The sequence below is a fragment of the Bombina bombina genome, chromosome 10, assembly GCF_027579735.1.
Source record: "Bombina bombina isolate aBomBom1 chromosome 10, aBomBom1.pri, whole genome shotgun sequence".
NCBI classification, from domain to species: domain Eukaryota; kingdom Metazoa; phylum Chordata; class Amphibia; order Anura; family Bombinatoridae; genus Bombina; species Bombina bombina.
This window is the reverse complement of record NC_069508.1, coordinates 14,312,465-14,324,943: the sequence shown is the minus strand read 5'-3', so window position 1 is coordinate 14,324,943 and position 12,479 is coordinate 14,312,465. Positions and strand designations below refer to the sequence as shown.

Sequence of the window (12,479 nt, the reverse complement as noted above, 5' to 3'; positions counted from 1 at the left end):
GCCCTACAGCAAGTAATGAGCCCTACAGCAGGTAATGAGCGCTACAGCAGGTAATGAGCCCTACAACAGGTAATGAGCCATACAGCAGATAATGAGCCCTACAACAGGTAATGAGCCCTACAGCAGGTAATGAGCCCTACAGCAGTTAATGAGCCCTACAGCAGATAATGAGCCCTACAGCAGTTAATGAGCTCTACAGCAGGTAATGAGCCCTACAGCAGGTAACGAGCCCTTCAGCAGGTAATGAGCCCTACATCAGGTAATGAGCCCTACATCAGGTAATGAGCCCTACAGCAGGTAATGAGCCCTACAGCAGGTAATCAGCTCTACAGCAGGTAATGAGCCCTACAGCAAGTAATGAGCACTACAGTAAGTAATGAGCCCTACAGCAGGCAATGAGCCCTACAGTAAGTAATAAGCCCTACAGCAGGTAATGAGCCCTACAGCAGGTAATGAGCCCTACAGTAAGTAATAAGCCCTACAGCAGGTAATGAGCCCTACAGTAAGTAATGAGCCCTACAGTAAGTAATGAGCCCTACAGCAGGTAATGAGCCCTACAGTAAGTAATGAGCCCTACAGTAAGTAATGAGCCCTACAGTAAGTAATAAGCCCTACAGCAGGTAATGAGCCCTACAGTAAGTAATGAGCCCTACAGCAGGTAATGAGCCCTACAACAGGTAATGAGCCCCACAGCAAGTAATGAGCCCTACAGCAAGTAATGAGCCCTACAGCAGGTAATGAGCCCTACAGCAGGTAATGAGCCCTACAGCAGGTAATGAGCCCTACAGCAGGTAATGCGCCCTATAGCAGTTAATGAGCCCTACAGCAGTTAATGAGCTCTACAGCAGATAATGAGCCCTACAGCAGGTAATGCGCCCTATAGCAGGTAATGAGCCCTACAGCAGTTAATGAGCTCTACAGCAGGTAATGAGCCCTACAGCAGGTAATGAGCCCTACAGCAGGTAATGAGCCCTACAGCAGGTAATGAGTCCTACAGCAGGTAATGAGCCCTACAGCAGGTAATGAGCCCTACAGCAGGTAATGAGCCCTACAGCAGGTAATCAGCCCTACAGCAAGTAATGAGCCCTACAGCAGGCAATGAGCCCTTCAGCAGGTAATGAGCCCTACAGCAGGTAATGAGCCCTACAGTAGGTAATGAGCCCTACAGCAGGTAATCAGCCCTACAGCAGGTAATGAGCCCTACAGTAGGTAATGAGCCCTACAGCAGGTAATCAGCCCTACAGCAGGTAATGAGCCCTACAGCAGGCAATGAGCCCTTCAGCAGGTAATGAGCCCTACAGCAGGTAATGAGCCCTACAGCAGTTAATGAGCTCTACAGCAGTTAATGAGCCCTACAGCAGATAATGAGCCCTACAGCAGGTAATGAGCCCTACAGCAGGTAATGAGCCCTACAGCAGGTAATAAGCCCTACAGCAGGTAATGAGCCCTACAGCAGGTAATAAGCCCTACAGCAGGTAATGAGCCCTACAACAGGTAATGAGCCCTACAGCAGTTAATGAGCTCTACAGCAGATAATGAGCCCTACAGCAGGTAATGAGCCCTACAGCAGGTAATGAGCCCTATAGCAGTTAATGAGCTCTACAGCAGATAATGAGCCCTACAGCAGGTAATGAGCCCTACAGCAGGTAATAAGCCCTACAGCAGTTAATGAGCTCTACATCAGATAATGAGCCCTACAGCAAGTAATGAGCCCTACAGCAGGTAATAAGCCCTATAGCAGTTAATGAGCTCTACAGCAGGTAATGAGCCCTACAGCAGGTAATGAGCCCTACAGCAGGTAATGAGCCCTACAGCAGGTAATGAGCCCTACAACAGGTAATGAGCCCTACAGCAGGTAATGAGCCCTACAACAGGTAATGAGCCCTACAGCAAGTAATGAGCCCTACAGCAGGTAATAAGCCCTACAGCAGTTAATGAGCTCTACAGCAGATAATGAGCCCTACAGCAGGTAATGAGCCCTACAGCCGGTAATAAGCCCTACAGCAGTTAATGAGCTCTACAGCAGATAATGAGCCCTACAGCAAGTAATGAGCCCTACAGCAGGTAATAAGCCCTACAGCAGTTAATGAGCCCTACAGCAGGTAATGAGCCCTACAGCAGGTAATGAGCCCTACAGCAGTTAATGAGCTCTACAGCAGATAATGAGCCCTACAGCAGGTAATGAGCCCTACAGCAGGTAATGAGCCCTACAGCAGGTAATGAGTCCTACAGCAGGTAATGAGCCCTACAGCAGGTAATGAGCCCTACAGCAGGTAATCAGCCCTACAGCAAGTAATGAGCCCTACAGCAGGCAATGAGCCCTTCAGCAGGTAATGAGCCCTACATCAGGTAATGAGCCCTACAGTAGGTAATGAGCCCTACAGCAGGTAATCAGCCCTACAGCAAGTAATGAGCCCTACAGCAGGCAATGAGCCCTTCAGCAGGTAATGAGCCCTACAGCAGGTAATGAGCCCTACAGCAGGTAATAAGCCCTACAGCAGTTAATGAGCCCTACAGCAGGTAATGAGCCCTTCAGCAGGTAATGATCCCTACATCAGGTAATGAGCCCTACAACAGGTAATGAGCCCTACATCAGGTAATGAGCCCTACATCAGGTAATGAGCCCTACAACAGGTAATGAGCCCTACAGCAGGTAATGCGCCCTATAGCAGGTAATGCGCCCTATAGCAGGTAATGAGCCCTATAGCAGGTAATGAGCCCTACAGCAGGTAAAGAGCCCTATAGCAGGTAATGAGCCCTACAACAGGTAATGAGCCCTACAGCAGGTAATGAGCCCTACATCAGGTAATGAGCCCTACAGCAGGTAATGAGCCCTATAGCAGGTAATGAGCCCTACAACAGGTAATGAGCCCTACAGCAGGGAATGAGCCCTACAGCAGGTAATGAGCCCTACAACAGGTAATGAGCCCTACAGCAGGTAATGAGCCCTACAACAGGTAATGATCCCTACATCAGGTAATGAGCCCTACAACAGGTAATGAGCCCTACAACAGGTAATGAGCCCTACATCAGGTAATGAGCCCTACAACAGGTAATGAGCCCTACATCAGGTAATGAGCCCTACAACAGGTAATGAGCCCTACAGCAGGTAATGAGCCCTACAGCAGGTAATGAGCCCTACAACAGGTAATGAGCCTTACTGCAGTTAATGAGCTCTACAGCAGATAATGAGCCCTACAGCAGGTAATGAGCCCTACAGCAGGTAATGAGCCCTATAGCAGTTAATGAGCTCTACAGCAGATAATGAGCCCTACAGCAGTTAATGAGCCCTATAGCAGGTAATGAGCCCTACAGAAGGTAATAAGCCCTTCAGCAGGTAATGATCCCTACATCAGGTAATGAGCCCTACAGCAGGTAATGAGCCCTACAGCAGGTAATCAGCCCTATAGCAGGTAATGATCCCTACAGCAGGTAATGAGCCCTACAGCAGGTAATGAGCCCTACAGCAGGTAATGAGCCCTACAGCAGGTAATGAGCCCTACAACAGATAATGAGCCCTACAGCAGGTAATGAGCCCTACAGCAGGTAATGAGCCCTACAGCAGGTAATGAGCCCTACAACAGGTAATGAGCCCTACAGCAGGTAATGAGCCCTACAGCAGGTAATGAGCCCTACAACAGGTAATGAGCCCTACAGCAGGTAATGAGCCCTACAACAGGTAATGAGCCCTACAGCAGGTAAATAGCCCTACAGCAGGTAATGAGCCCTACAACAGGTAATGAGCCCTACAGCAGGTAATGAGCCCTACAGCAGGTAATGAGCCCTACAGCAGGTAATGAGCCCTACAGCAGATAATGAGCCCTACAGCAGGTAATGAGCCCTACAGCAGGTAATGAGCCCTACAGCAGGTAATGAGCCATATGTTATGTTAAATTGTGTAGGGAACCCATCAGATAATGCTTTCTAAAGTTCTGGATATACCTCAAAGATTTATATGTAGTATAGACACGTCATGCTCACACTCATCTATAGATACTTTATCTGCAATCACAATGATTCTATACAAACTCTCACTCACCTTATTTTCCTCAGAAGGTGCAGAGAGAGCGACAATGACTCTCACTTTCCTCTGGAAAACCATTTGCCAGAAGTCAGATATTGTGTTCTTTAGAGGTCCCTGGGTGGCAATGAGCTCGCGTGTCCCCCAGTATCCCTGCACAAGGGGCAATAAGTATCTGTCATCTTTCAGCTATAGAATTAACTCCTAACAGTTACTTCCTGTTAGTGGTATTTATTTAGTACATTAGATCCATTTGTAAGCAAAGGGCATCAGATTAATATAAAACAATAAAAAACATGATAAATAACAAGCGCCTAGATTTTGAGTTCTGCGTTAGCCTTAAAAAGCAGCGTTAAGGGTTCCTAACGCTGCTTTTTAACGCCCGCTGGTATTACGAGTCCTGCAGGTACAGGTGTACCGCTCACTTTTCTTCTGCGACTTTTGGCTACCGCAAATACCCTTACGTCAGTTGCGTATCCTATCTTTTTAATGGGATTTGCCTAACGCCGGTATTACGAGTCTTGGAAGAAGTGAGCGGTACAGCCTCTACCTCCAAGTCTCCTACCGCATTTAAAAGTCAGTAGTTAAGAGTTTTATGGGCTAACGCCGGAACATAAAGCTCTTAACTAAAGTTCTACAAAGAACACTAACACCAATAAACTACCTATGAACCCCTAAACCGAGGCCCCCCCCACATCGCAAACACTATAATAAAATTATTTAACCCCTAATCTGCCAACCGGACATCACCGCCACCTACATTATAGCTATGAACCCCTAATATGCTGCCCCTAACATCGCCGACACCTACATTATATTTATTAACCCCTAATCTGCCCCCCCAACGTCACCGCCACCTACCTACACTTATTAACCCCTAATCTGCCGACCGGACATCACCGCCACTATAATAAATGTATTAACCCCTAAACCGCCGCAATCCCACCTCGCAAAGACTATAATACATTTTATTAACCCCTAATCTGCCCCCCCCAGCGTCGCCGCAACCTACCTACAATTATTAACCCCTAATCTGCCGCCCCCAATGTCGCCGCTACTATAATAAAGTTATCAACCCCTAAACCTAAGTCTAACCCTAACCCTAACACCCCCCTAATTTAAATATAATTTAAATAAAACGAAATAAATTTACTATAATTAAATAAATTATTCCTATTTAAAACTAAATAGTTACCTATAAAATAAACCCTAATATAGCTACAATATAACTATTACTTACATTGTAGCTATTTTAGGATTTATATTTATTTATTTTACAGGCAACTTTGTATTTATTTTAACTAGGTACAATAGCTATTAAATAGTTAATAACTATTTAATAGCTACCTAGTTAAAATAATTACAAAATTACCAGTAAAATAAATCCTAACCTAAGTTACAAATACACCTAACACTACACTATCAATAAATTAATTAAATAAATTAACTACAATTATCTAAACTAAAATACAATTCAATAAACTAAACTATATTACCAAAACAAACAAACATTAAATTACAAAAAAATAATAAAAATTACAAAATTTTTAATCTAATTACACCTAATCTAAGCCCCCTAATAAAATAAAAAAGCCCCCCAAAATAATAAAATTCCCTACCCTATAATAAATTACAAAAGTACTCAGCTCTTTTACCAGCCCTTAAAAGGGCTTTTTGCAGGGCATTGCCCCAAAGTAATCAGCTCTTTTACCTGTAAAATAAAATACAAGACCCCCCCAACATTACAACCCACCACCCACACACCCCTACTCTAAAACCCACCCGATCCCCCCTTAAAAAAAACTAACACTACCCCATTGAAGATCACCCTACCTTGAGCCGTGTTCGCCCAGCCAGGCACCGATGGGCCAGAATAGGACATCCGGAGCGGCAGATGTCTTCATCCAATTGGGGCAAAAGAGGTCCTCCATCCAGCAGAAGTCTTCATCCAAGCGGCATCTTCTATCTTCATCCATCCGGCGCGAAGTGGGTCCATCTTCAAGACATCCGACGCGTAGCATCCTCTTCTTCCTGACGACTAACGACAAATGAAGGTTCCTTTAAATGACGTCATCCAAGATGGCGTCCCTCGAATTCCGATTGGCTGATAGGATTCTATCGGCCAATCGGAATTAAGGTAGGAAAAATCTGATTGGCTGATGTAATCAGCCAATCAGATTGAAGTTCAATCCGATTGGCTGATTGGATCAGCCAATAGAATGCGAGGTCAATTCTATTGGCTGATGCAATCAGTCAATGGACCCGCTCCACGCCGGATGGATGAAGATAGAAGATGCCGCTTGGATGAAGACTTCTGCTGGATGGAGGACCTCTTCTGCCCCGATCGGATGAAGACTTCTGCCGCTCCGGATGTCCTATTCTGGCCCATCGGTGCCCGGCTGGGTGAACACGGTTCAAGGTAGGGTGATCTTCAATGGGGTAGTGTTAGGTTTTTTTAAGGGGGGATCGGGTGGGTTTTAGAGTATGGGTGTGTGGGTGGTGGGTTGTAATGTTGGGGGGGTCTTGTATTTTATTTTACAGGGTAAAAGAGCTGATTACTTTGGGGCAATGCCCCGCAAAAAGCCCTTTTATGGGCTGGTAAAAGAGCTGATTACTTTTGTAATGTAGTATAGGGTAGGGAATTTTATTATTTTGGGGGGCTTTTTTATTTTATTAGGGGGCTTAGATTAGGTGTAATTAGATTAAAATTCTTGTAATATTTTTTATTTTCTGTAATTTAGTGTTTGTTTGTTTTTGTAATTTAGTTTAGTTTATTTAATTGTATTTAATTGTAGGTATTGGTAGCTAATTTATTTACTTAATTTAATGATAGTGTAGTGTTAGTTTTAATTGTAACTTAGTTTAGGATTTATTTTACAGGTATTTTTGTAATTATTTTAACTATGTAGCTATTAAATAGTTAATAACTATTTAATAGCTATTGTACCTAGTTCAAAAAAATACAAAGTTGCCTGTAAGATAAATTTAAATCCTAAAAGAGCTACAATATAATTATTCGTTATATTGTAGCTATATTAGGGTTTATTTTACAGGTAAGTATTTAGTTTTAAATAGGAATAATTTAGTTAATAAGAGTTAATTTATTTTGTTAGATTAAAATTATATTTAACTTAGGGGGGTGTTAGGGTTAGGGTTAGACTTAGCTTTAGGGGTTAATACATTTATTATAGTAGCGGCGAGGTCTGGTCGGCAGATTAGGGGTTAATACTTGAAGTTAGGTGGCGGTGACGTTGGGGGGGGCAGATTAGGGGTTAATAAATATTATGTAGGTGTCGGCGATGTTGGGGGCAGCAGATTAGGGGTTCATAGGGATAATGTACGTGGCAGCGGTGTCCGGAGCGGCAGATTAGGGGTTAATAATATAATGCAGGTGTCAGTGATAGCGGGGGAGGCAGATTAGGGGTTAATAAGTGTAAGGTTAGGGGTGTTTAGACTCGGGGTTCATGTTAGGGTGTAAGGTGCAGACTTAGAAAGTGTTTCCCCATAGGAAACAATGGGGCTGCGTTGGGAGCTTAACGCTGCTTTTTTGCAGGTGTTAGGTTTTTTTTCAGCCCAAACTACCCCATTGTTTCCTATGGGGGAATCGTGCACGAGCACGTTTTGCCAGCTTACCGCTACCATAAGCAACGCTGGTATTGAGGGTTGAAGTGGCGGTTAATTCGGCTCAACACTCCCTTTTTGGAGCCTAACGCAGCCCTTCAGACAACTCTAAATACCAGCGTTGTTTGGAAGCAGCGATAGGAAAAAAAGCTGCGTTAGCTACGCGGGTATTTACCGACAAAACTCTAAATCTAGCCGTCAGTTAGCTGGTCACCAGACTTACTGTTATATAAGAGGTATTGATGCATTACCGTACCTATGTATATTTATATACATCACTTTGTTATTTGGTCACAAGACTTACTGTTATATAAGAGGTATTGATGCATTACCGTCCCTATGTATATTTATATACATCACTTTGTTATTTGGTCACAAGACTTAATGTTATATAAGAGGCATTGATGTATTACCGTCCCTATGTTTATTTATATACATCACTTTGTTAGCTGGTCACAAGACTTACTGTTATATAAGAAGTGTTGATGTATTACCGTCCATAAGTATATTTATATACATCACTTTGTTAGCTGGTCACAAGACTTACTGTTATATAAGAGGTATTGATGTATTACTTTCCCTATGTATATTTATATACATCACTTTGTTAGCTAGTCACAAGACTTACTGTTATATAAGAGGTATTGATATATTACTTTCCCTATGTATATTTATATACATCACTTTGTTAGCTAGTCACAAGACTTACTGTTATATAAGAGGTGTTGATGTATTACCGTCCATAGGTATATTTATATACATCACTTTGTTATTTGGTCACAAGACTTACTGTTATATAAGAGGCATTGATATACTTTGTAGATTCATCACAGTCGCTCTCCTCATCGGAGGACATGTCACTATCCTCCACACTCTCCTGACTCTGTTCTTCCTCCAGCTTTATTATAACACGGTTGTATTCATCTTCAGGGATTAAGGAGAAAAACTTAATAATTACATTGCTTCCCCATACACAGTAAATGACATGTAATTGGTCACTCACATGGGACAATGCTGGGGTTGCGGTTCTTTTCTTTGTTATCATGGTGATTACCAGCAGTCTGAGGTCTCCAGTTCCTGTATGTTGGTAGCCGCTACAGCAAAGATATCACAGTGTTACCCTCTCTGACTATCATGGTGTCTCTCACACACAGCTAAGCTCTCTCCATTCTATAGTTTATCAGTTATTTACAATATAATAACATAACTGGGGAAGTTGGAGAAGCTGGACTTTAGCAGCCAGTTGCCCAAAAGATATAGTGTCACCCATACAGTGTTCTGCACTCATACATTGTATGGAAAGACCTGAGAAAAAGGATTTACCTGGAATTCACAATCCATCTGGGAGGGTTCAGACATTGAGTCACGATGGTTTAAGTTCTTCAGTGCCATTGCAACCTCTGGAATGTTAATCTCTGTCTCTCCAAATTGGTTATATTCCACCAGTGACTTGTGTATGAAGATATACTGTGACTGAGGGTTGAGCAGATTTATTAGCAATAGGCACCATACACTGTAACTCATATATAGAGTTAGATATCCATGCAAACACATTCACGATATATTCTACCTGCAAACTAAACCAATGCTAATAGCAAAAAAAACGTAAATTATGCTTACCTGATAATTTCATTTCCATCGTTACGAGTAGAGTCCACGGCTTCATTCATTACTTGTGGGAATTACAGAACCTGGCCACCAGGAGAAGGCAAAGACACCCCAGCCAAAGGCTTAAATACCTCCCCCACTCCCCTCATTCTGCAGAGGGAACAAGGAACAGTAGGAGAAATATCAAGGTATAAAAAGTGCCAGAAGAAAACACAAAAGAAATTTAGGTCAGCCCAACAGAGCACCGGATGGGAGCGGTGGACTCTCCTCGTAACAACGTAAATTAAATTATCAGGTAAGCATAATTTATGTTTTCCATCTAATACGATGAGAGTCCATGGCTTCATTCATTACTTGTCGGAAACAAATACCCAAGTTCTAGAGGACACTGAATGAAAAACGGGAGGGTAAAAAGGAGGTGGACCCTATTCTAAGGGCACCACAGCCTGCAAAACCTTTCTCCCAAAAGCTGCTTCAGCCAAAGCAAAAACGTCAAATTTGTAAAACTTTGTAAAAGTATGTAAGGAGGACCAGGTAACCGCCTTACAAATCTGCTCCATAGAGGCCTCATTCTTAAAGGCCCAAGAAGAAGCCACAACTCTAGTTGAGTGAGCCGTAATCCTCTGAGGAGGCTTATGTCCCGCTGTCTCATAGGCCAAACGAATCATGCTCCTCAGCCAAAAGGATAGGGAAGTAGAAGAAGCCTTCTGCCCCGTGCGCTTACCTGAATAGACAACAAACAAAGATGAAGTTTGTCTGAAATCCTTCGTAGTCTGAAGATAGAATTTCAAAGCTTGAACCACATCCAAGCTATGAAGTAACCGTTCCTTTGAAGAAGAAGGTTTAGGACACAAAGAAGGAACCACAATTACCTGATTAATATTGCGATCAGACACAACCTTAGGGAGAAATCCCAGTCCCGTGCGAAGGACAGCCTTATCTGCATGGAAAACCAGGTAAGGAGGCTCACATTGCAAGGCCCCTAATTCAGACACTCTGTGTGCCGAGGCAATGGCCCGTAGAAAAATAACCTTCCAAGACAGAGGCTTAGAGGCTGAATTATCAAATGTCTGTTGGACCTGATCCGACAGTGCGGATCAGGTCCGACAGACATCACTGAATGTGGAGAGCAATAAGCTCTCCTATTCAGCATTGCACCAGCAGCTCTGAAGACTCGCCAGAAACACGGGCCCACAAGCTCCATACGGAGCTTGATAAATGGGCCTCTTAATGTCAAGAGAATGCATAGGCTCGAATGGGGGCCCCTACAAAACCTTCAGAACCAAATTCAAACTCTAAGGGGGAGCTGACATTTTTAAACACAGGCCTGATCCTGGACAGAGCCTGAACAAAAGACTGAATATCAGGGAGCTCAGCAAGCTTCTTGTGTAACAGCACAGATAGAGACAAAATCTGTCCCCTTAAGGAACTGTCGGCAAATCCCTTTTCCAGACCGTCCTGGAGGAAGGAAAGAATTCTGGATACCCTGACCTTATGCCAGGAATATCCACGAGATTCACACCAGAGTAAGTAGGTTCTCCACACCTTATGATAGATGTGATGGGTAACCAGCTTTCTGGCTTGAATGAGAGTATCAATCGCCCTCTCAGAAAAACCTCTTCTGGCTAAGACTAAGCGTTCAATCTCCACGCAGTCAGCCTCCGAGAATCTAGATTCTGATGCACAAAGGGGCCCTGTACAAGCAAATCCCTGTTACAGGGCAACCTCCATGGAGGGGAAGATGACATCCCTACTAGATCCGCAAACCACGTCCTCCGTGGCCAGGATGGAGCAATCAGAATAGTTGATGCTTGCTCCTGTTTGATGCGTGCCACTAAACGAGGTAGAAGTGGTAACGGTGTAAATATGTACACTAGGTTGAATCCCCAAGGCACTGGTAAGGCATCTATCAGTTCTGCTTGGGATCCCTGGACCGCAACCCGTATCTGGGTAGCTTGAACTTGAGTCTGGATGCCATGAGATCTATCTACGGAGTCCCCCAACTGTTGCAAATCTCTGCAAACACCCGGGATGAAGAGACCATTCCCCTGGGTGAAAGGATTGTCTGCTGAGAAAGTCTGCTTCCCAGTTGTCCACACCCGGAATGTGGATCGCTGATAGCAAGCATTCGTGGGCCTCTGCCCACTCCAGAATCCGAGACACTTCCCTCATGGCTAGGGAGCTTCTCGTCCCCCCCCCCGGTGGTTGATGTAAACCACCGAGGTAATATTGTCCGACTGGAATCTGATGAACTTGGATGAACCCAGAAAAGGCCAAGTCTCCAGACCATTGAAGATCACCCGAAGTTCCAGGATGTTGATCGGGAGAAGAGACTCCTTCCGATTCCACCTGCCCTGTGCCATCCTGGCACCCTAAACCGCTCCCTAACCTGAGAAACTTGTGTCCGTAGTCACAATCTCCCAAGATGGACTGAGGAAGGATGTCCCCCGGGACAGCTGGACTGGATGGAGCAACCAAGAGAGAGACTCCCTCACCCTGTTGTCCAGAGAGATCAGTTGGGACAGGTCTAAGTGATTGCTGTTCCACTGCTTCAGCATGCACAGCTGAAGAGGCCGGAGATGTAACCTGGCGAATGGAATCACATCTATAGTAGATACCATGAGTCCAATCACCTCCATGCACTGGGCCACTGATGGCCTTGAGGAGGGTTGAAGGGCAAGACAGATGGAGACAATCTTGCAACGTCTCTTGTCCGTTAGGAATATCTTCATGGCGGTGGAGTCTATTGTTGTGCCCACTCTGGTACTGGGAACCAGATAACTCTTTCCTTAGTTTACCTTCCATCCATGAGATTGCAGAAGGAAGAGAAGAGCACTCGAATGATCCTCTGCCAGCTGGTAGGACAGAGCCTGAACCAGAATGTCATCAAGATAAGGAGCCACTGCTATCCCTCTGGATCTTGCCACCACGAGCAGAGCTCCCAGAACCTTTGTGAAGATTCTTGGAGCAGTAGCCAGCCCGAAGGAAGTGCTGATCCAACTATAGACATGTAATTATTTCACAATGAGCACAAGGTAGCTTCAATTTACTTTTAGGTTTAGAATGTAGCAATACTTATTTGTTGGCAAATTGTTACCCTAGCTTTGCACAACAAAGTATGCACATGTTCTTAACCTTATTTTATGCATAAATAAAAGACAGTCAATTAACCATTAATATTTGTAATGGTAATTACATATAGATTTGTTAGGACAAACTATAACCTTAT

General features: G+C 44.0%; 1 protein-coding gene across 5 annotated transcripts in view; it reads right to left on the bottom strand.

Moving 5' to 3' along the window:
• Positions 1 to 4,039: 4,039 nt before the first annotated feature.
• PTPRC (protein tyrosine phosphatase receptor type C) overlaps positions 4,040 to 12,479 on the bottom strand; it is a gene marked incomplete at its 3' end in the record, with an annotated part of 312,862 nt that continues 304,422 nt past the window's right edge. For all 5 annotated transcript variants that reach the window (XM_053693805.1, XM_053693806.1, XM_053693807.1 and 2 more), the window contains 4 exon segments: positions 4,040 to 4,174; positions 8,433 to 8,566; positions 8,646 to 8,736; positions 8,966 to 9,115. In XM_053693805.1, coding sequence (XP_053549780.1) covers positions 4,040 to 4,174; positions 8,433 to 8,566; positions 8,646 to 8,736; positions 8,966 to 9,115 — 510 coding nt within the window.